The sequence below is a fragment of the Chiloscyllium plagiosum genome, chromosome 12 (genome assembly GCF_004010195.1).
Source record: "Chiloscyllium plagiosum isolate BGI_BamShark_2017 chromosome 12, ASM401019v2, whole genome shotgun sequence".
NCBI lineage: Eukaryota > Metazoa > Chordata > Chondrichthyes > Orectolobiformes > Hemiscylliidae > Chiloscyllium > Chiloscyllium plagiosum.
The window spans coordinates 5,586,330-5,608,809 of NC_057721.1; the positions used below are offsets into that span (position 1 = coordinate 5,586,330).

General features: G+C 45.2%; 1 protein-coding gene across 1 annotated transcript in view; it reads right to left on the reverse strand.

The window, feature by feature from the left end:
- Positions 1-13,073, reverse strand: part of LOC122554924 (glutamate-rich protein 6B-like) — a 52,403-nt gene extending 39,330 nt beyond the window's left edge. The window contains exons 1-5 of the mRNA XM_043700325.1: positions 12,882-13,073; positions 12,132-12,282; positions 9,720-9,811; positions 7,938-8,006; positions 942-1,012 (exon numbers count right to left, since the gene is read on the reverse strand). Of these exons, the coding sequence (XP_043556260.1) occupies positions 942-1,012; positions 7,938-8,006; positions 9,720-9,811; positions 12,132-12,156 (257 nt within the window). The 5' untranslated portion in view covers positions 12,157-12,282; positions 12,882-13,073. The remainder of the gene's footprint in view (positions 1-941; positions 1,013-7,937; positions 8,007-9,719; positions 9,812-12,131; positions 12,283-12,881) is intronic.
- Between the last annotated feature and the right edge of the window lie 9,407 nt (positions 13,074-22,480).

Genomic DNA, 22,480 nt, shown 5'->3' on the forward strand with positions numbered 1-22,480 from the left:
GGTTGCCATACTATAGGAAGGATGTGGAGGCACTGGAACGTGTGCAGAGGAGGTTTACCAGGATGTTGCCTGGTATGGTAGAAAGATCGTATTAGGAAAGGCTGAGGCACTTGGGGTTGTTTTCATTGGAGAAAAGAAGGTTTAGGGGTGACTTGATAGAGGTGTACAAGATGATTAGGGGTTTAGATAGGGTTGACCGTGAGAACCTTTTTCCACGTATGGAGTCAGCTATTACGAGGGGGCATAGCTTTAAATTAAGGGGGGGTAGATATAGGACTGAAATTCGGGGTAGGTTCTTCACTCAGCGAGTCGTAAGTTCATGGAATGCCCTGCCTGTAGCAGTGGTGGACTCTCCCTCTTTATGGGCATTTAGGCGGGCATTGGATAGGTATATGGAGGATAGTGGGTTAGTATAGGTTAGGTGGGCTTGGATCGGCGCAACATCGAGGGCCAAAGGGCCTGTACTGCGCTGTATTCTTCTATGTTCTATGTTCTATGTTAACTCTTGAAACCCTTGGGAAAACACCCTTGCTATTCACCTTTTCTATGCCCCTCCTGATTTTATAAACCTCAACCTCCTACACTCCAGTGAAAAAAGTGCCAGTCTCTCCTCATATGTCAAACTCTCCAAGACTCAGCAACATCCTGGTAAATCTCTTCTGAACCCTCTCCAGCTCCTTCCTATAACAGGGTGACGAGAAGTGGACACAGAAGAGGCCTCGCCAATGTTCTGTACAACCTCAACATGACTTCTTAACTCCTATAAACCGTCTGTTTTGAATCCTGTCTTTTATGTACTATGACTGTGCTGGAGAATAGCAACTTTGCACACTTTTCACAGTACTCCCATATTCCTGTACACATGACAATAAAATCGAAACCTAAATCTAACATTTACCTCCTCTGGAAGCTTGGAGTCCAAAATGTTTTGGGAAGGATACGGAAGACTGATCTGATTGCAGAATTCACAAAATTTGAGATCTGAGATGTTCATCGTAAGCTGTTTAGGTTCCTGAGGAAAGATAAACAAAAACAGAGTGCCTTTGAACAGAAGGGACGATTTCAAGTTGCGTCGTAAGGGGATGCAAAGAGTTGGACTCTCGAGTGAAAACGGAAATCGCTGGAGAAACTCAGCTGACCTGGCAGCATCTGCGGAGAGAAAGCAGAGTTAAGGTTTCGGGGTCCAGCGGCCCTTCTTCAGAGCAAGAAGAGTTTGGCTGCAGGTCCCAAAGCAAACCTAAAGCAATTGGTGAGAGGGAAGATGGTTCTGAAGTGAGTGTGGGGTTGTGAACACTGAAAATTGTGATTTTGAAGGTGGTATTGGGGGTATTGGCGGGAAGTTGAGAAGCTGGGGGCCAGAATGGATCCAGTACAAATGATTTATAGGGACATGGAGCTGAGACAGGTAACAGTTACAAGGGACACACATGGACTGGTAAACTTGAATAAGGAATTTATACTGGTTTGACAATCAGATGTCAATGAAGGTAAGCATGCATAGATACAAACTAGCTAATCTCTTTAATATCCACCTTTAAACATCAGGCATTTCAATGAAACTTTTCAGTTTATAATGATGGCTAGTGGCACTATCGCTGAACTATTAATCCAGAGGCAGCATGATCACTCAGTGGTTAGCACTGCTGCCTCACAGCATCAAAGACCGGGGTTCGATTCCAGCCTCTGGGGTCAGTCATTGTGGAATTTGCACATACTCCCCGTGTCTGCGCAGGAGTGCTCCAGTTTCCTCCCACAGTCCAGCCTTGTGCAGGCTAGATGGATTGGCCATTCTAAATTGCCCATAGCATCCAGGGATGTGCAGGTTAGTTGATTAGCCATGGAAAATGCAGGGTTACAGGGGGGTCTGGGTGGGATGCTCTTCGGAGGGTTGGTGTGGACTCGAGGGGCTGAATGGCCTGCTTCTACACTGTAGGGATTCTACGATTCAGAGACCCAGGTAGTGCTCTGAGACACAGGTTCAAGTCCTCCCATGGCAGATGGTGGAATTTGAATTTAATAAAAATCTGGAATGAAAAGTCTAATGATGACCATGAATCCATTGTCGATTGTCAGGAAAATCCCATCTGGTTCACTAATGTCCATGAGGGAAGGAAACTGCCATCCGTACCTGATCTGGCCTACACATGACTCCAGACCCACAACAATATGGTTGACTTACAACTGCCCTCTGGGCAATTAGGGACAGGCAATAAATGTTGGCCTAGCCAGCGACACTGACATCCCATTATTGAATTAAAAAAAACCTTCAGGGATAAAGACAAAGACTATTCTAATTATTCAGAAGTACTCATGTGATAGACTGTCAGGGAAAAAGAATTAGTGGAATTATGCAACACGAGTCTGAAATTAGAGACACAAAATCAAGGTAATAAAACTGGAACTCAATGCGTTCAGTAAACACAGAGCTATGACATGAATTCAAAATGGACGGATTCGCGGAGCACATCCCCAGTGTTGGTCTGAAGATCCCAGAAACACAGGTATCAAAGGCACAACATTGTCTCTCAAATCGCCCTGCTCCTGGAGTGATGTTGGTACGGTGGAGGTAAAATGTCGCCATTCATTTCAGGGAGGTGCCCGACACATCTTCATTTCTTAACAGATGAACCGGAAAGCATCACTTTCGAAGTGGGTGGTGAGAGAAACCCAGGGCTAGGCGGACGGGAGAGGGGAAGAGACATTGAAAATAATATTCTGAACTCTTGTCAAATTCAAATCCAGCTGTCTTTTTGCAATTCAACCAGTGGGCAAACATTCAAACTCAAAGAAAGTAACCAGAGTATGGTAGCACCAGCAGATCGCCTTGAGAATTTCTCATTCTGGGTCATTTTAACATCACCTCATATAAGTTGTAGATGCTGTGAAGCATTAGTCAAGGCCAGAGTGGACTAGTGGCTTGGCCTGGGAGGGTCAAGAGACATTTTCCAGTTTTCTCTCCCAATTTTCCAGTCTTTTTTGTTATTCCAAGTGTGCTTTTTCTTTAGGGTGGAGGGGAAAGAATCATGAAGTCATACAGCATGGAAACCATCCCTTCAGTCCAGTCTGACCATGTTCCCAAACTAAATTAGTCCCACCTGCCTGCGCTAAGCCAAACCTCCCTCCAAACTTCTCCAATGCATGAACTTATCGAAACGTCTCTTAAACGTTATAACTGTACCCACATCCTCCACTTCGTCTGGAGGTCCATTCCCCACACGAACCACTGTCTATGTAAAAAAAAAAAGGCCCTTGCGTCTTTTTTTTAATCTTTCTCCTCTCACCTTTAAAAATATGTCCCCTAGTCTTGAAACCCCCACCCTAAAGAAAAGACACCTGCCATTCACTTTATCTATACCCCTCATTATTTTATGAACCCCTATAAGGTCACCCCTCAACCACCTATGCTCCAGTGAAAAATGTCCCAGCCCCTCCTTATAACTCAAACCTTCCATATTCAACACCATCCCGGTAAAAATCTCTGCTGAACTCTCTCCAGCTTGATGATATTCTTCCAATAACTCACAACCAGAACTGGACACTGAGGAGGAGGCACAAAGATTGTTGTGCACAAAGATAATACAGTCGTCAGAGATAGGTTGGATGGGCGTGGAATTGAACCATATTATCATGGAATGGTTATAGGAGGCCTTCCAGCCCATTGTACCTATGCTAGCCCTCTGCAAGAGCAACTCACTTAGGTTATTCCCTTGTCCTTGCCCCGCGGCCCAGTCTTCTCTTTTTCCTTCGGTTCAGGTAGTGACCCAACTCTTTTCTGAAGGCCATGATTGATTTAGTCTTGCATTTTCAGGCAGTGCACTCTGGGTCCTAATCGCTCACTGTGTATAAAGGCCTTCCCACACCTCACTGCTGTTTCCTTTGACAATCACCTTAAACGGATATCCTCTAAATCGTGATCCTGACACCAAGGTTAACCATCTGCTCTGTCCAGGCACCTCGATCAAATCTCCCCTCAACCTTGCCTTGCCCAAGGACCAGTTCCTCCAATCTCACCGCGCCATTCCTCATCCCTGGAACCAATCTCAGGAGTATTTTTTGCATTTTCTCTTATACTTCCCCAAAATATGATGCCCAGGAACTATACTGGCCGAGCTTCAGTTTTCTACAGGATTGCAAGGTTTGTGAAGGTTTGTAGCTGAGGTTGAGGTTTCGGGTGTAGGTTTGCTCGCTGAGCTGTAGGTTTGATATCCAGACGTTTCATTACCTGGCGAGATAACATCATCAGTGGCGACCTCCAAGTGAAGCGAAGCTGTTGTCTCCTGCTTTCCACTTATATCTTTCTCCTGGATGGGGTTCCTGGGGTTTATCAGACCTTTTCTACTCTCTGTCCTAGGTCAGGCTTTTCATATGCCTCTTTAACTGTTTCTCAACTCAGCTTCCATGCTTATGATTTGTGTACAGAAAATCTCTCGGTGTCTTCGGTTCCCCTGAAACCCTTTAGAATTGCACCCCTTATTTTCTATCACCTTCTCTCATTCCTTTTACGAAATGAATCATGATATACCGTCTCTGCAAGCTCATAAGGGCCAATGTAAGGGCGAACAAAATTCATTTCTAGAGGCACAGAGTTGAAAAGCAGCAATGCTATGTAACAATCGCATCTAACACTGGGGACCTTCAACATATTGTCTAGCCATCACCATTGTTAACAGCTAACCCGAGAATGCAACTTTTTAAAAAAAAGTTTTTGTGATTTACACATGAAAGAAGTGAAACTATCACTGTATTCTAACAGATGAAAGGCTTAACAGACAATCAGCCCTCCACTATCACCTGATGAAGGAGCGTTGCTCTGAAAGCTAGTGTGCTTCCAATTAAACCTGTTGGACTATAACCTGGTGTTGTGTGATTTTTAACTTTGTACACCCCAGTCCAACACCTGCATCTCCAAATCATGACAGATTGGGGAAGTACTTCTGAGCGTCATATTCTGAAAGGATGTAGAAGTGGGGAGAAAAGATTTATAAAGGGTGATACCAGAACTGAGAGGGTATAACCAGCAGAAAGGTTTGAACACAGATTCATCGATTTAAATTGACAGTTTCATGCAGCGCACAAAAGGCCTTCAGCCTGTTGAGTCTGCACTAACATTACTACCACTAACGTTACGCTAATCCCATTCCCTGCACTTGTCCCATATCCTTGAATGTTGTGATTTTTGAAGTGCCTATCCAAATATTTTTTGAAGGTTGTAAGGTTTCCGGCCTCCACTGCCTTCCCAGGAAGTACATTCCAGATCCCCACCACCCGCTGAGTGATCAAGTTTTTTTCTCAAATCCTGTCTGAATCTACTGCCCTCCCCCTCACCCTGAAACGATGCCCTGTCCTGATTGACCCTCAACTGAGGGGAACAGCTGCTCTCTATCCACCCTGTCCGTACCCCTCATTATCTTATACACCTCACTCATGTCCCTCTGCATCTTCTCTGCTCTAAAGAAAACAAGCCAAGCGTATCCAGTCTCTCCTTATAGACCGATTTCTCCATCACAAGCAACACCTTGGTGAACCTCCTCTGTACCCCCTCTAGTGCTATCACATCCTTCCTGTAGTGAGGTGACCAGAACTGCACACAGTACCCCAGTTGTGGCCTGACCAATACTCTGTACAACTCTAACATTACCCCCTTACTCTTATACTCTATGCCATGATCAGTGAAAGCAAGTATCCCTTATGCCTTCTTAACTATTCTATTCACGTGCTCTGCTGACTTCAGGGATCTGTGCATAATTACCGAAGAAGGGCTCATGCCCGAAACGTTGATTCTCCTGCTCCTTGGATGCTGCCTGACCTGCTGCACTTTTCCAGCAACACATTATCGGCTCTGATCTACAGCATCTGCAGTCCTCACTTTCTCCTCTGTGCAGAATTACCCCAAGTTCCCTCTGTTCCTCGAAGCTACCCAGTGTCATACCATTCATTAAGTACTCCCTCGTTTGAACAGGCTGGGACATTTCTCTTCAACAAAGAAGAGATTAAGGGAGACCTAAAGGAGTCTTTAAAAGTATGAAGGGCTTGGTGGGGTAGATGGGGAAGATGATTCCCACTCTGGGAGGCAAGGGGATGCAGAGGCTGCAAAGTTAAGGCAGCCAGTAATAAATCCAGGAGGGAATTCAGGAGAAACATCTTAAGCCAAAGAGTAATTAGAACACAGAGCTCACCAGAGTAGTTGGGGTGATCAAATAAAGGCAGCAATGCCACGCAAGAATTATATCAGACGCTGGATAGGCCACACCTAATAGAAGGAGGAGGAGAACTGCTTCAAGGTAGGCATCCTGTCAAGAGGATTCGCAGTGAGGTTAAAATCAACTAGGCAAAAGTGATGACTGCAGATGCTGGAGATCAGGGTGGTGCTGGAAAAGCACAGCAGGCCAGGCAGCATTCGAGGAGCAGGAAAATCAACGTTTTGGGCAAAAGCCCTTCATCAGGAATGAAGGGCTTTTGCCCGAAATGTCAATTTTCCTGCTCCTCGGATGCTGCCTGGCCTGCTGTGCTTTTCCAGCACCACTCTGATCCACACCTAATAGAAATTAAGTTGACCAAAATAAAGATGCATTTGAGGAAAGTCTAAAGAGAGGGGAAGAATAGGTGATGCTTCAAAGGGGTTGTCGAAGGATGGAGGGAGAATGTTTGGATAGGTTATAAAAAGGAACAGATCAGACAAATGGGCAAAATGGACTGTTTCTATGCTGTGACTCCCATGTAACTGCATGATTATTGATAGATAAGTAGCAATAAGATCTTGTCCACAAGTAGCTCAGTGGTTAGCATGGCTGCCTCACAGTGTCAGGGATCCCAGGTTAGGATCCACTTTCGGGCGACTGTGTGGAGTTTGCACATTCTCCCCGTGCCTGCGTGGGTTTCCTCCGGGTGCTCCGGTTTCCTCCCACAGTCCGAAGATGCGCAGGTCGGGTGGATTGGCCAGGCTAAATTGCACATACTGTCCCGGGATGTGTAGGTTAGGTGGGTTAGCCATGGGAAACGCAGGGACAGGGTAGAGGGGGTGGGTTTGAGTGGGATGCTCTTCGGAGGGTCTTGATGGGACGAACGGCCTGCTTCCACACTGTAGGAATTCAATGAAGTGTGAAAGATAGAATAATGAATTTCAAACACGAGTATGGAACTTTGAGAAGATGGTTGTTTACACACATGTTCAGGGTAAGACAGCACGGTATGTTTGAACATTTTAAGAGATTATATCAGGGTTATCTATCTTCGATGTGCTTCCTGATTTGATGTTTCATTGCTTTCACAATTAATGCCCACTTACAGGGATTCTGGTAATTTTCCAATGGGACTGGTGATGTTTTCCATGCAGTGTGAATGGTTTTGCGTTTAACTGACAGGTTTCTGATGATTTCAGCTTCATTTTTTTAAAATGGTTTCCTTCACAGTTCCTGAGGTCTGTTCATAGACAATACTGGCTGAAAGGCTGTGGAGGGAACTCGGGTGGGCACAGGGCAATCAGAGGGGCACTGGGTTGGTTATGAGGGAACATTGGAAGTGGGGGAGCGTAGAAGGGACATGGGAGGTATGGGGGCGGTGTGAAATGAGGTTGAGTGAGGAGATGAGGGGGGGAGGGTTACGCAGGGTAACAGTGATGTCAATGTCCCAGAGAACTGAGGCAGGTTTGACAGCCCGTTCATCTCTGACGGGACCTTGGGCCTACCGAAGGAGGAGCAGACCTGTCTCCTCATCTTCCCCGCTGTCCACCAGGGGGTGAAAACATGACGAGTACATGGGGGGGGGGGGGGGGGATCTGTCCAGTCTCAAAAAAGAAATTAAACTATCTGGAACCCAGTCAGAAAAATAAGGCAGGAGTCCAGAAAGAAAGAACAAAGTTAAATCAGATCAGAAGGAATGAAAACGCCAGTGAACATAAAAGAGAAGTCAACTATAAATCAATAATAAAATCTGCTTACATCTTCAGATTCCAAGGTTTCAGTCATGTGATCTTCTGTCTCAGGCTCCCCACTTGGTGTCTGTGTTTCCTAGATTGTACCATTCAACAAAGGGACACAGAAAGTGAGAACCAAGTGTATTACTTACGTACGTTTACATCATTCTTATCATCTCTCGATGCTTCGTTTAAAATCCCGACATGCAAGTTGTTTATCTTTTCCATTTCTTTGTTCACCAGAAGCCTCAAGGATCAGACACTCAATAACCAGGACCTCTACTCTCTGCCATCGACACTCTCAATCCAAAGCAATCAGAAATTTGCCCGCAGTTTTGAACGCTCTGCATTTTTTTACATTGTAAACTCCCTAGCTTGGAGGAATGGCCATGAGAGATGTTCTGCGTGTCCACTTGTATCTATGAGGGCTTAGGGGCCTTCTCTCTGGAACTGGGCCTGTTGTGATGCCAAACACCACCCACTTGAGGTTTCCTCATTCGACTGTGGACCTTCAGCTCCTTCAGAAAACAAGATCTGAGAAGGATCCCAGAATCACTAGGTTGATTCTGAAGTTGACAGGGTTGGCTTTTGTGGAGGTATTGAGTAGACTGGGACTACGCTCATTGGAATTTAGGAAACATGAAGGGGAATATTGTAGAAACACATAAAATTATTAAGGGAATGGATAAGATAGAAGCAAGGAGGTTGTTTCCACTGGCGGGTGGAATTTGAACTAGGGAGCATCGCCTCAAAATAAGGTAGACAGGGACGAGGTTGGAAGAACACAGCAAGCCAGGCAGCATCAGGAGGTGGAGAAGTCAACGTTTTGGGTATAACCCTTCTTCAAGACTGGGGGGGTGGGTGTAGGGGGAGCTGCAGGTAAAGGGGGTGGCGGGGGCAGGTTGGTGAAGTGGGGATAGGCAGAGGGTATGACCTGGTTGGTCAATGGGAGGAATGAAGCCGATAGGTAGCTGGGAGGAGGGGAAGGGAGGGGAAGCAAAATAAGGGGGAGCAGATTTAGGACTGGGTTGAGGAGGAACTTGTTCACCCTAAGGGTTGTGAATCTGTAGAATTCCCCACCCAGTGAAGTAGTTGAGGCTACCTCATTGCCTGTTTTTAAGGCAAAGAAAGATAAATTTTTGGACAGTAAAGGAATTAACAGCAATGGTGACGGGGTGGGTAAGTGGAGCAGAGACCACGAGCAGATCAGCCCTGATCTTACTGAATGGCGGAGCAGGCTCGATGGGCCAGACGGCCTACTTCTGCTCCTGGTTCTTATGTTCGTATGGTCTGTTAGTGATCGCCTCACACCTCACATCAGACTGGACTTTTCGGCAAGGCTGGGAGGAGAACTCTCGGCCCTGCAGGCTTTCCAAGGATAAGGTCTGATGCCAGTGGCCATTGGCACTGGTGCCAGCACCTGGAGACTACAGGAACACGCCTTTCCAATGGGACAGTACCACCATGGGGAAATGCTGGAGATATGACTGTAACCCAAATTCAAGGTGACGTAAACAACCAGGTTCTGGTTCCTTTGAGGAGAACTGCATTCCGTCTGATCTAAACTCAAATGGAAAAGGAAAGTCAATCCCAATTAATCCCTAATCAATAAACTCAGAAACCTAACAACTAAAGGGAGAGGGAGAGTCGTCACATTGCCTGACAGGAAAGCAATCATAAAAGTGTATTTCCTGTGGTCCTCGGCAAATATCAAATAAGTACCCACGATTCCAGACACCGACCCTCAATCTAACCCGACGGAAGCATTGGGTTATTGTTGTGTAAGTATCTTGGCTTGCCTCTGTACCTCAGCGGTAACATCTACGGCCTCAGGTTCGCTAAGGATCTCTGGTGACTTCTCCTCCACCTGCACTTTTTCAGGACTTTGCTTCACAAGTTCTACAAGAGGAGAAACGGAGTGTTAGTGGATGCCCCGTGGCTGTCGGAAACATGAAGTCAAGGCCCACCGGGTTTCCACGGAGACAACAGAGCCAGCGGTTCAGGTCAGGACCTTTCACCTGATCTGTGCAATCCACTCCAACATGGAGAAGTCGAGATGAGTATCATAGATTCATAGAACTCCTATAGTGTGGAAACAGGCCCTTTAGCCCAACAAGTCCTCACTGACCCTCCAAAGAGTAACCCACCTAGACCCATTCCCTGACATTTACCCCTGACTAATCCACATAACCTACACATCCCCGAACACTATGGGGTAATTTAGCATGGTCAATTCGCCTGACCTGCACATCTTTGGATTGTGGGAACAAACCAGAGCACCCAAAGGAAACCCAGGCAGACATGGGGCGAATGTGCAAACTCCATACAGACAGTGGCCCGAGGCTGGAATCGAACCCAGGACCTTGGTGCTGTGAGGCAGCAGTGCAAACCACTGAGCTACCGTGCCGAGTGGTCACAAGAGTTACGGTGCCTGGAAGGCCTAGAAGGATATGACGATGGGATTAAATGAAGAAAGCTGGGGAGGGACAGAAACCTCACATGGAATATCACCTGTTACTCTCTTATCCTTGCTATCCAATTTTACAACAACAAGTTATATTTAGGTAGCACCTTCAACATTCCAAGGCGAACCACAGGAGCATTGTAAAGCACGATGCAGAGGGGAGATACAAGGTCAAATAAGCCAAAGCTTGGTCAAGGAGGGAGGATTTCTTGTCTTAAGGGAAGGAAGTGAGGTGGAGAGTTGCAGAGTTGATACCCAGAGCTGGAAGCCTAAAGGCACAGCCCTCAAAGGCATAGCAAATAAAAGTGGACAAGCAAAAGGGGTCAGAGTTGGAGCGAGAGTGCGAGCTTTGCGAGAATGGAGATGATGACTGAGGTAGGGGGTGGAGGGTTAAGATATGGAGAGATTTGTAAACAAGGATGAGTGATTCAAATTCATAGCACAAGAACGGGAACATGGAACAATCAGCACAGGAGTGATTGCAGAATGGGACTTGCTGTGAATTAAACCACAGGCAGGGCAGTTTCCGATGACCTGAAATCTATGAAGGGGGGAGCGGGGGAGATCAGCCAGGAGTGCATTGGGAAACTCAGATCTAGAGGCACAAATGAGAATTTCCGCAACAGATGAACTGAGACAGCAGCAAGTTTGGATGAAGGAGTCAACAGGCAGACTTAGTGCTGGCCCATCAGAAACTCATCTTAGGGTTAAACATGACTCAGCCTTGAAAACAGACTATCTCAGAGCGGTGCTAGAGAGGATTTGATAGTGACCGAACAGAGTTTGGACCGGGGACTGAAGATAAAGGTCTTCCCAATATCTAATTGGAGGAAATTTGTGTTTGTTCCAGTACTGGACGTTGGATAAGCAGAGAGAAAGAGGAGGAGTCGATGGGAGGTGTGGTGGGATGGTAGATTGTCATCAGTGTTCATATAAAGGCTAACCTTGTACCTTCCAAACGATGAGGCTGAAGTGCAACATTTCAGTGAGGGAAGGGAATGAGAGGTGAGAGGGGAGATGCAGGAACAAAAGCCACAGTAAGTGGTAGTCTGGCTACAACTGGGAATGGAACTAGTGGAGACCAGTTGCAGCCAGCTGATGTCGGAAAAGAGTATTGTGGTCAGGGGCTGAGGACAAGTTGAGAAGAATGAGGAGGGACATTTCGTCTTTCTCACCGTCCATACAAGGCACCGTTTGTGACTTTAATTAGACTTCTTTTGATAAAATGGCTGGGTTGGAAAGCTAGCCAGAAGGAGGGGGTCAAACACGGAGCTCTGGAGAAAATGGGAATGGTGGGCAACAGCATGTTCCAGAACATTGGAGGAAGGTTGGAGGTGGTATGGGGACCTGTGGAGAATGTGGGCTCAAGCAGATTGAAAGGGGAGAGGGGCAACACTTAAAAAGAGAGAGAGAGAGAGGACTATTTACAACATGGGAGGCTAAGAGGGGAAGTTGGATGATCAGCACTTTAATGCCAATAAGATCGAGGGAGAAAGAGTTCGGTTTCATATACATTAGACAGGCCAAACTCATGATAAATTAGGAGAGAGGTCCAAGTTTGGGACGAAGGCAGAGAACTTCATAAACACCCCCTTGCAACATTCCACCAAAAATGTGATACATTTTTCTGCCTCCAAGGAGGTAAACATCCCAATAACTAAAGGCAACCAAGCTCCTCAGCTCAGCAAAATCCATTGAAGGGTGACCCTTATGAAATAGGCAACATCAAAATGCAGCATACGCAGACTCACCTACCTCCGAATGACCAGGTGTATTCCATGAAATCCAGAATGTCTGAGTGTTAACTGCTGACATTTCTCTTTGCTGTGATTCCGCATTTTCCAGGCTCTGAAGAGAGAGTGAGTCATTGCTGGAGAATCCTGCCTCACTGGGTAATTCAGTACTCCTGTTTTATAATGATCATCATATCATTAAAATAGAACAACAACCACAAAAACTGCGACCTCCAAGGATTTGGAGAGAAAGATGAACGCTCAGGATAATGTGGGCCCCTTAATGACAAATAATTATTTTAATTGCTGATGAAGAAACTGATGAAGTCTTGATAAATGATTACTTTGTGTCAGTCTTGGCAATTGAGTATGAGAACAGAGAAACTATTAAAAGCGAATATCGAGGCTGGAGATCGATCAGAATGAGATCATCCCAGAAATCAATAGGGGAGGAAATTGAAAATTGGAGAGATCCTTTTGGTGGACAGATTATTTCTGCCCTTTCGATTAAATAATGAACAACTTTGGTTATAAAAGAGGTGAGGGGTGGTATAAAACTGAAGGAAATAGGCCTACACAAATGTGCAAGAAATCAGAGACGCCAAGGAGACATAGAAGAGAATCTTGGCCCCCTCACTTTCCCTCCAGCACCCGCCCCCCCCCCCACCCTATTCTGTTGAGGGGCTTCCCTTCTACACCCCGTTGCTGTGGTCATTTCTAAATTTGGATGTTTTTATAGCCCACAATGAAGGGAGCCTCTCTCTCCCTTTACCTGCAATGCTAGGCTTCAGTTGCTGCTGTGATGTAGAGATCCCTATTGGCCCCCTCCAGCCCAAAGTGTCTACCTTCTCTCCTTAACCAGTTGGTGAGTTTGTCCTCAGGTTAGCCAGTTTAGGCAAAGTCACATGGGATGAAAATTGCCAACATAAAGCAGGTTCGGAACCTGCATTTGACTCGTGTCGGGATCCTGAACCAAGACACCAAAGCCTGGTCAGAAAGAGCAACAAAGGTTTAAGAGTACAATACTCAGAACTGAAAGATAAAATGATAAGAGGATTATAAAAGGATATGGAGAGAAAGATGAATACTCAGGATAATGTGGGCCCCTTAATGACAAATTATTATTTAATTGCTGATGAAGAAACTGATGAAGTCTTGATAAATGATTACTTTGTGTCTGTCTTGACAATCAAGGCTTAGAACAGAGAAACTATTAAAAGTGAATATTGAGGCTGGAGATCGATCGGAATCAGATCATCCCAGAAATCAATAGGGGATGAAATTGAAAATTGGAGAAATTCTAATCGTGATTTTTTTTTCCCAAAGCTGTCCTGATTCAGGAATTGTCCCTGGGGTTGGAAAACTGCCAATGTCATGCAGTATTTATGAAGAGAGTTAAAGCAGGAAATGATATACCTGCTAGCTGAATGTTAATTGTTGGGACATTACTGGAACCAGACAGAGCTAGCGTGGATTTGTAACGGGTAAGTTATGATTAATAAACCTCTTTCAATTCTGAAAGAAAGCAATGAACATCGTAAATAAGTAGAGCGTTCTTTAAAGTTAGCGGCTCACAGGCTGTGGGCACCACGGCGAGGCCAATATTTTTATCGCCCATCCCTAGGGGAAATCCTCTTTGCGCATTTTGAGAAGGTATTCAACAAGGTCAAACAGAAAAGATTTGGAGATGCCGGTGTTGGACTGGGGTGTACAAAGTTAAAAATCACACAACACCAGGTTATAGTCCAACAGGTTTAATTGGAAGCACACTAGCTTTCGGAGTGACGCTCCTTCATCAAGTGATAGCACCTGAGGAAGGAGCGTCGCTCCGAAAGCTAGTGTGCTTCCAATTAAACCTGTTGGACTATAACCTGGTGTTGTGTGATTTTTAACAGAAAAGACTTAGCTAAGTTGAAAGCTCAAAGCAAGCATATTGATACAGATAGGGAATTGATAAGGCAAGAGATAGAGGGCATGGATAATCTTATTGACAGAGTAAAACTGACTTAGTGTGCTCCCCAAGAACTTGCATTTGGGCTGGTCAGTATGGGTATAAATGACTCAGATTAAGAAGTGGAGATTCATATATGTACGTTTGCAAAATTTGGTACAATAGTTAACAGAGGTAGAAGCAAAAAACTGTAATGGGACTTTAGCAGACTAAAGGAAAAATGCTGTTATTTGAAGAGGGAAGAGACAAGGTAAAACTGAAAGAAAAAGCATACAAGAACACAACAGAGAAAAGAAGAGATTACTGCAGAAAGGAAAATAAACAGCAAGTATAGCGGGTCATAAAAATAGTGGAGGGCAACAAGGCCAGTAAGAGTAGGAGAGAAGGAAATGTGAACAATTCACAAAATGAACCCAACAATCAGATTAGCCAATGCTGAAATACTGGGGCAGACATCACATGACACCAGGTTATAGCTCATCAGGTTTATTTGAAATCAGTGCGCTGCTCCTTCATCAGGTGATTGTGATTTCAAATAAATCTGATGGACAATAAGCTGGTGTCATGTGACCTCTGACTTTGTCCATGCCAGTCTAACCTCTGTGTCATGGCTGAAATACCAGGCAGTAAAATTCCGCAATCTTGTACTTAGAGCAAGCACAAGGGAAAGGTCTAATAATGTTACTTATGGAGTACAAGGAAATCTGTTAAGATACACCAGGGTGTACAACCTTATGATGTGGATGTAGGGGCATCAGTACCACTAAAACTTTATTGTTTAAGCACAGAAAACAAGCTTAAGTGGTTACAGGGATTCAACACATGCTTTTTAAAAAATAATTCGATTGAATCTAGCTTCTCCAATGGCCATTAGTTCCTAAACTCGATGGGTCAACTAGATTCTGTATAGATTACAGAAAATTAAATGCAGCAATGAAAACAAATTTGTGCCATTTCCTGGTCAGATGATTGTATCAATAGAATAAGCAGTGAGTCATTCCTTGCCAGGATTATTACCTGAAGGGGTATTGGCAAGTGCGAATCATCTTGAAAAGACATTAGCTTCTGTTACTGCAAACAGGTTGTATCAATGTCAAGTCAATGCCATTTGAGTTTAAAAACACTTCAGCCACTTTCCAAAGATTTATGAACAAAGTTGACACGCGTGCATCCAATTGTGTAATTCAACTAAGTGACATATTAAATGCACTAACATATAAAACAATCAAAAGCCTTATTTATAAGCAGTCAGCTGACTTAACCATAAATCATATCAGAAGTGAGTTTGTGAAAGTGAGGATAACTTACCTCGGATGCATTGCAACACAAACATGGGCCAAGAAGAGTTAAAATAAACATTTTGATATAATTCCCCATTCCTAAAACTGAGTAGGAAATCATGAGGTTTTGAGGGATGTGTGACCCCTAGTGGAAATCTGTGCAAACCTTTAGCACAATGACAACACCTCTGAATGGACTTACAGTCGGTTCTGATACAATGAGATAGTTCCGTTCTCGTGCGATCTCGGTTTCTAAGGAAATCATGCATTAGCCGCGCCGTTAAAATGAATGGGGCTGGAATCACGTTACAGCCAATACAGGTAAGGAAAGTTCGCATTCTACAAATAACAGTCTAAATTCTTCAATCGCGTTATAGCCAATTCGTGTTGAAGAAATGCGCGTTATGGCAGAACCAATGGGTTTGCGAAAACGGGCAAAGGTGGTCTGGTCAAAAGAGCGCCACACTGCTTTTGAGGAGCTGAATACAATCCTAACAAATGAACCAGCTTTGGCTGTGCCTCGATTTTTCAAAATGGCAACTAATGCTCGTGATCTGGAGGGGTCTGATTGCAAGCTGATGAATCAGACATAGGGCAAGCCAATCGAGCACTTTCCTAAGAAATTAAATCGGCATTAAATGAGATACTCTTTTGCAGCAGAAGAGAAAAACCTGTGCTCTTCAACATTTTGAAGTTTACGTCCATCACAACCACCGAAACAGAACACATGTGGAAATGGCCTTTCATTTCCCCAAGGGTGCAGCTATGTTACAACCACATGGGTTATAAGGATTGGTCAAATTTGGACAAGCTCTGGCTCACAAAGGATTTTCTGTGTGACTTTTTGGAATGCAAAAAATCTACACTGTCAAAACAGTTGCCTGCTGCTTGCAAACGCCAAGTGACTTTGGGAGAAAAAGAGAGATTAAGAGAATGGATAATGGTCTATAATTGATCGATAAAGAGATTGAGGCTTGGAGTAGGCCCAGTGCGGTAAGTTGCCTGGAATCAGCCTCTGGCCTTCTAGTTTTCAGAGTTGAGTGTGTGGTGCTGGAAAAGCACAGCAGGTCAGGCAGCATCCGAGGAGCAGGAGAATCGACGTTTCGGGCATAAGCCCTTCAACTCTGATCTCCTGTGTCTGCAATCCTCACTTTCCCCTGCTGGTTTTCAGTTTGGCCACAGATTTGGAATCTGCTGATGAGAGGGGAAACATCTCTCTCAGTGAAAAACAATTCAACCCTTAAAAAAAAAACAATTCAAAAGAAATACCTCAGTTGAAGAATCAGAGAAGACCCCAGGAAGTGACAGCTCTGACCACCTCATAAACTCTGAAAGCTGAACTGTTAACTAAATCTTGCGACGTAATGTTGAGGCTGTATAGGAAGTTGGTGAGACCACTTTTGGAACCAGTTTCTGGCTCCCCCGCTATAGGAAGGATATTATTAAGTTGGAATGGTTCAGAAAAGATTGACAAGGATGTTGCCAGGACTGAAGAATTTAAGTTATAAGGCGAGGCTGTGACTTTTTTCCCTGGAGCGTAGGAGGTTGAGGGGTGACCTCAGTGAGGTTTATAAAATCATGAGAGGCATAGATAAGGTCTTTTCCCCAGGGTGCGGGAGTTCAAAACTAGGGGGCATATTTTCAAGGTGAGAGGGGAAAGATTTAAAAGGGACCCGGAGGGACAACTTCTTCACCCAGAGGATGGTTCGTGTATGTGTGTGTGCCAGACAAGGTGGTAGATGCAGGTATAGTTGCAACATTTAAAAGACTTTTGAATAAGTAGATGAATAGGAAAGGTTTAGAGAGATATGGACCAAACGCAGGCAAGTGAGACTAGGTTAGCTGGGAAACTTGGTCGATATGGACTACTTGGAAGGAAAGCTCTGTTTCCATGCTGTATGATTCTATAATCATAAGACTAATACTAACTGACTTGCTACCCGAGTATCTTCCATCACTGGCAGCAACATGATGTGGTCAACATGAAATGGAAGGAACTGTAAGCAAGCCACCTTATTCTTACTCTCCCACTCGCAATGGTGTTGTAGAGCTGTATTATCTCATCCAGTCTGTGTCTGAATGCAATGTGTGTTTGACCTTGAGGGGATATGGTATATCTTGCATAGCAGCTTATTTGATAACCAGTTTGGACACATGCTTAAAACACACCTATGTTGTAAAGGAATGCGTTATTTTTAAGTTTGCAGAGAAACCTGGTGAGGGTCTCTTTTAGAATAAAGAACAGTACAGCACAGTACAGGCCCTTCAGCCCTCGATGTTGTGCTGACCTTTTATCCCACTCGAATATCAAACTAACCTACATACCCTTCATTTTACTATCATCCATGTGCCTATCCAAGAGTCGCTTAAATGTCCCTAATGTATCTGACTCAATTCCCACTGCCCGCAGTGCATTCCACACACCCACCACACTCTGTGTAAAGAACCGAGCTAGACCACAGGAACACAGACTACCTTTGCAGTGACTTCAACATTGGAATGGCTTGTGGAGAAATGGCACTTGGTCGCCAGTCCCCTAACTCCTGTCAAGTGTAACAATATGAGACGGGAATAATGGTGGAAAGGGTAATAAACTTAAAACCAGAATTTGATCATTCAGGATGATGTCGGGTCACATTCCTTCAGACAAAGATAATGGAATTTTGGAACACTGACCTAATGCTCTCCCAGTGTCTGTGTGGGTTTCCTCCGGGTGCTCCGGTTTCCTCCCACAGTCCAAAATTGTGCAGGTCAGGTGATCTGGCCGTGCTAAATTGCCTGCAGTGTTAGGTGAAGGGGTAAATGTAGGGGAATGGGTCTGGGTGGGTTGCGCTTCAGTGGGTCGGTGTGGACTTGTTGGGCCGAAGGGCTTGTTTCCACACTGTAAGTTATCTAAAATAAACGCTCAAGGCTAGAGGGTTAATTGAAAATTTAAAATCCAAGATTTGACGGTGGTTTTAGTATATACTACAGAGAGAAGGGTGTTAAGGACTATGGAGATAGAAAGCAGCGAAATAGGGTGAAGATAGAGGGCAGCCAAAAGAAAGTGGTGGATCAGTGGTAATGTCTAATAATTGAGTGTGTCTAGTAATCTAGGCTATGTCTAGTATCATGGGCAATGTCTATTAATCTAGGCGATGTTTAGTAACCTAGGCTATGCCTAGTAACCTAGACGATGTCTAGTAATCTAGGCTATGTCCAGTAACCTAGGTGATGTCTAGTTATCTAGATTTATGCTCTGGGAATATGGGTTTGAATCTCAACACAGTATTTAGTGAAACTTTAATAGAAATAGTATAAATCTGGAATTAATTACCTAATCGGAAGTCACATAACACCAGGTTGTAGACCAACCGGTTTATTTGAAATCACAAGCTTTGGGAGCACTGCCCCTTCTTCAGGTGAAGATGCAACGCTCCCAAAGCTTGTGATTTCAAATAAACCTGTTGGACTATAACCTGGTGTCGTGTGACTTCTGACTTTGTACACCCCAGTCCAATAACCATCACCTCCACCTTGTAGCCATGATTTACGGTGAGCATTCGGTAAGGATGCTTTTAGCACCTTCTGTGAATGTTTGGAGACACCTTAACTGATGCAGATGCTGTAGAACATGCACCAAAAATTGACAAAGGCGACACCAGTCTTGAAGAGGTAAAACTCTCAGGAAGAATTAAACACTCAGACTATGTTTGAGAAGAATGATGTCTGAGCTGGCCACGGTCTTTACAATGATGCAGGGTAGACGCAGCGAAGATATTTCCACTTATGGGAGAGTCCAAAACTTACAGGCATAAAAATGAGCAATAGAATCCCTACAATGTGGAAGCAGGCCATTCGGCCCATCAAGTCCACACTGACTCTCCGAACAGCATCCCACCCAGACCCTCCATTGTAACCCTGCATTTTCTTTGGTTAATCCACCTAGGCTGCACACTATGGGCAATTTAGCATGGCCATTCCACCTGACCTGCACATCTTTGGGCTGTGGGAGGAAACCGGAGCACCCGGAGGAAACCCACGCAGACACGGGGAGAATGTGCAAACTCCACACAGTCAGTCACCCGAGGCTGGAATTGTACCCGGGTCCCTGGCGCTGTGAGGCAGCAGTGCTAACCACTGGGCCACAGTACCACCCCCAAGTCATCAATAAACCTGATTACGAATTTGGAAGATATTGAGTAAGAATGTGGAACTCAACAACTAAATGGAGCAAATACAGTGGAAGCATTGATGCATTAAAGGAGACTCTAGATAAACACATAAGGAAGAAAGGAATAGAAGGGTATGTCGATTAGGTGAGATAGTGGTGAAGCACACTCCCTGGAAACCTGGGTCAAATATCCAGTTTGTACACTGTAATTAATACAGAAGCTGCATATTTAAGGCAGAGAGTGATTAAATAGCCCCTAGCTGACAAAATTCAGACTTGGGTTGGTAAGTGCCATCAAGTGGAAGGTCATCTTCCAACACAAGACATCAGCCACCATTACTGTCACTGAATCCCCCATCAAGATCCTGAGGCAACCAACTGGAAGATTGATAGACCAGCCCCATTTACCCAATTGCTGCTGGACCAAGTCAGAGTAGACAAGCAGGAGGCTGGAAGAACACAGCAAGTTAGGCAGCATCAGGAGGTGCAGAAGTCAACGTTTTGGGTAGAACCCTTCTTCAAGAATGGGGGTGGGGGTGAGGGGAGGGTTTTGGGTGGGGGAGGGATGGAGTAATGAGGTAGTGATAGATGAATACAGGTAGAGGGTACGGCCTGTTTGGTTGATGAGAGGAATGAATCCAGTTGGTGGCTGGAAGGAAGGATGGATGAGTGGAACAGAAGGGGGGGTGTGCTGGGAAGGGAGTCGGGGAAAGGGAAGGGAGGTTATTTGAAATTGGAGAACTCAATGTTGAGCCCTCCGGACTGTGTGCTTCCTAGGTGGAAGATGACGTGTTATTCCACCAATAAGCAGTCTATTCACTGTGGCAATGGAAGAGGCTGAGGAAGAGACTGACTATTCTGTGATGTGCGGCTAACCTCTCTATCATCTAAAAGTTTCTCAACCATTGATAAGGCACAAGAGGAGCAGGGCAGAATAGATTTCACTGCTCTAGATAGGTGCAGCTCCAATACTAATGACGGTCAAAGAATGCCCATATCAGCAGTCCGTCGGCCATCTTTAAAGTTCAATTGCGGTGCACTGCAGCAACTCACCAAGGCTTCTCTGGCAACATCTTCCAAACCTGCCACCTCCACCACTCAAGAGGGCAAGGACATCCAGTTGTTGGAAATACCACCGTGACATTGGCAGGTTTCAGTCCAAGTGACACTGACGTGGAAACGTGGCCATATGAGAACAGGAGAAGGCCAGCTAGCCCTTTTCAAGCCGTCTCCGCCATTCAATAAGGTGGTGACCGATCTGATTACTCCACTTTCCCACATAAATACATCATGACACCATCCTTCACGGTCACAGGATCCAAATCCTGGAGGTCTCATCCTGACAGTACTGGGAGGGCATCTGGACCCCAAGGACTTTAGCAGTTCAAAGATGTGGCTCACCAGCGCCACCCCCAGGGCGATTAGGGATTACAACAAATGCTGGCCTTGTCAGAGATACCCGAGAAAGAATATTGCTAAACAATTGGTGAATTGTTGCTTAACAGCATGATTGGTGGTCTGGTGCATTGTGTTAAATCACCACGCTGGTAATCCAGGGACTGAACTAAGAAGCTACAAAACATTAATGCAAATTCTTAACAATGATAACAAATGCTGAGAACAAATCTTGCAAAGCAGAGCTTGAAAGATCATATTTCCTGCAAGTAAATACAGTTCACACTCTACTATGATAGAATGAGGAGGAATGTAGGATAGAGAACGAAGTTTAGTTGAAATAGTGGCATTGTGGCAGCCCAATGGCTCAGTGGTTAGCACTGCTGCCTCACAGCGCCAGGGACCTGGGTTCGATTCCAGCCTCGGGTGACTGTCTGTGTGGAGTTTGCACATTCACTGTGTGGGTTTGCTCTGGTTTGCTCCTGCAGTCCAAAACGTGCAGGTTAGATGCTAAATTGCCCATAGTGTCCAGGGATGTGCAGACGAGGTGGATTATCCAGGAGAAATGCAATGTTATAGGGTTGGGGTGGGATGCTCTTCAAAGGGTTGGTGTGAACTCAATGGGCCTGTTGCCACTCTCTAGTGATTCTGTGAATTTAAGAAGCCTTCGGCAGAACTTTCCTCCTCAGGAGATGTAACCACTGGCAAAGTCCCTGGTAGGTGAGATCTGTGCAATGAACAGACTGACTAACTTTCTCATGTTCACATATAAGTTTATTATCCTATATACAGGGCTCCTAAGTTAGTTATAAAACATTGCTGTTTCACCTTTCAGTCTCAGAGGCCTGCAGCACAGCGGAGGACAGCTGCCTTTCAAGACTTGTCTCTGAATCTGCATCGGAGCCGGTCAGGTTTTTCAACACACCAATAACTGCAAGTCAAAAAACAATCATCATGAACCTTTTCCCGTTGGCCCGGCACAAGAATTTGCCGCAGCAAGCATCATTTTTTTAAAGTTACCTTCTTCTATGGTGCTCCTGCTTTCTTCCGAAGAGATCTGTTGAGCCGAATTGACTACAGTTACAGCTTCGTACGAAGCAAACTCTTTCTCCGCATCCCAGTCTCCGAGGTTGCTGGTCTGCGAGATACTCACGGAAGCAGGGTAGGTCTGCGTCACGGTACCCAGGTCGGAATTCTCCGGGATGGGTCGCTCGGTGGTGCTGGAGTGTTCTTGTCCGAGGGACCCCTGTGAGGTTGCGCGCTCAGGGAAGAGGTGATCCTCCTCAGCGCCGTCGCTACCGCTGTGTTCCTTGCTCATCGTCCCACGTGAAGCGCTCCACGCTCAAGAAAGAGACTTGGATATTTCCTTCAAGTTAAAACAAACAAAACAAGCAAAAAATAACTTCCGCGACACAAGTGAATGTAACTTTTGGTCACAGCTGAGAATAAGGTGTGAGCTCCTTGAACTGTCAGGTTACCCCTACTCATTGCTCTCCTCCCAGGATGAGGGTGGAGCAGGGGGAGGAGGGTGGAGCAGGGGAGAGGGGAGGAGGAGGAGGGAGTACGGGTAAGAGAGAGGTGGACGGGGCAGT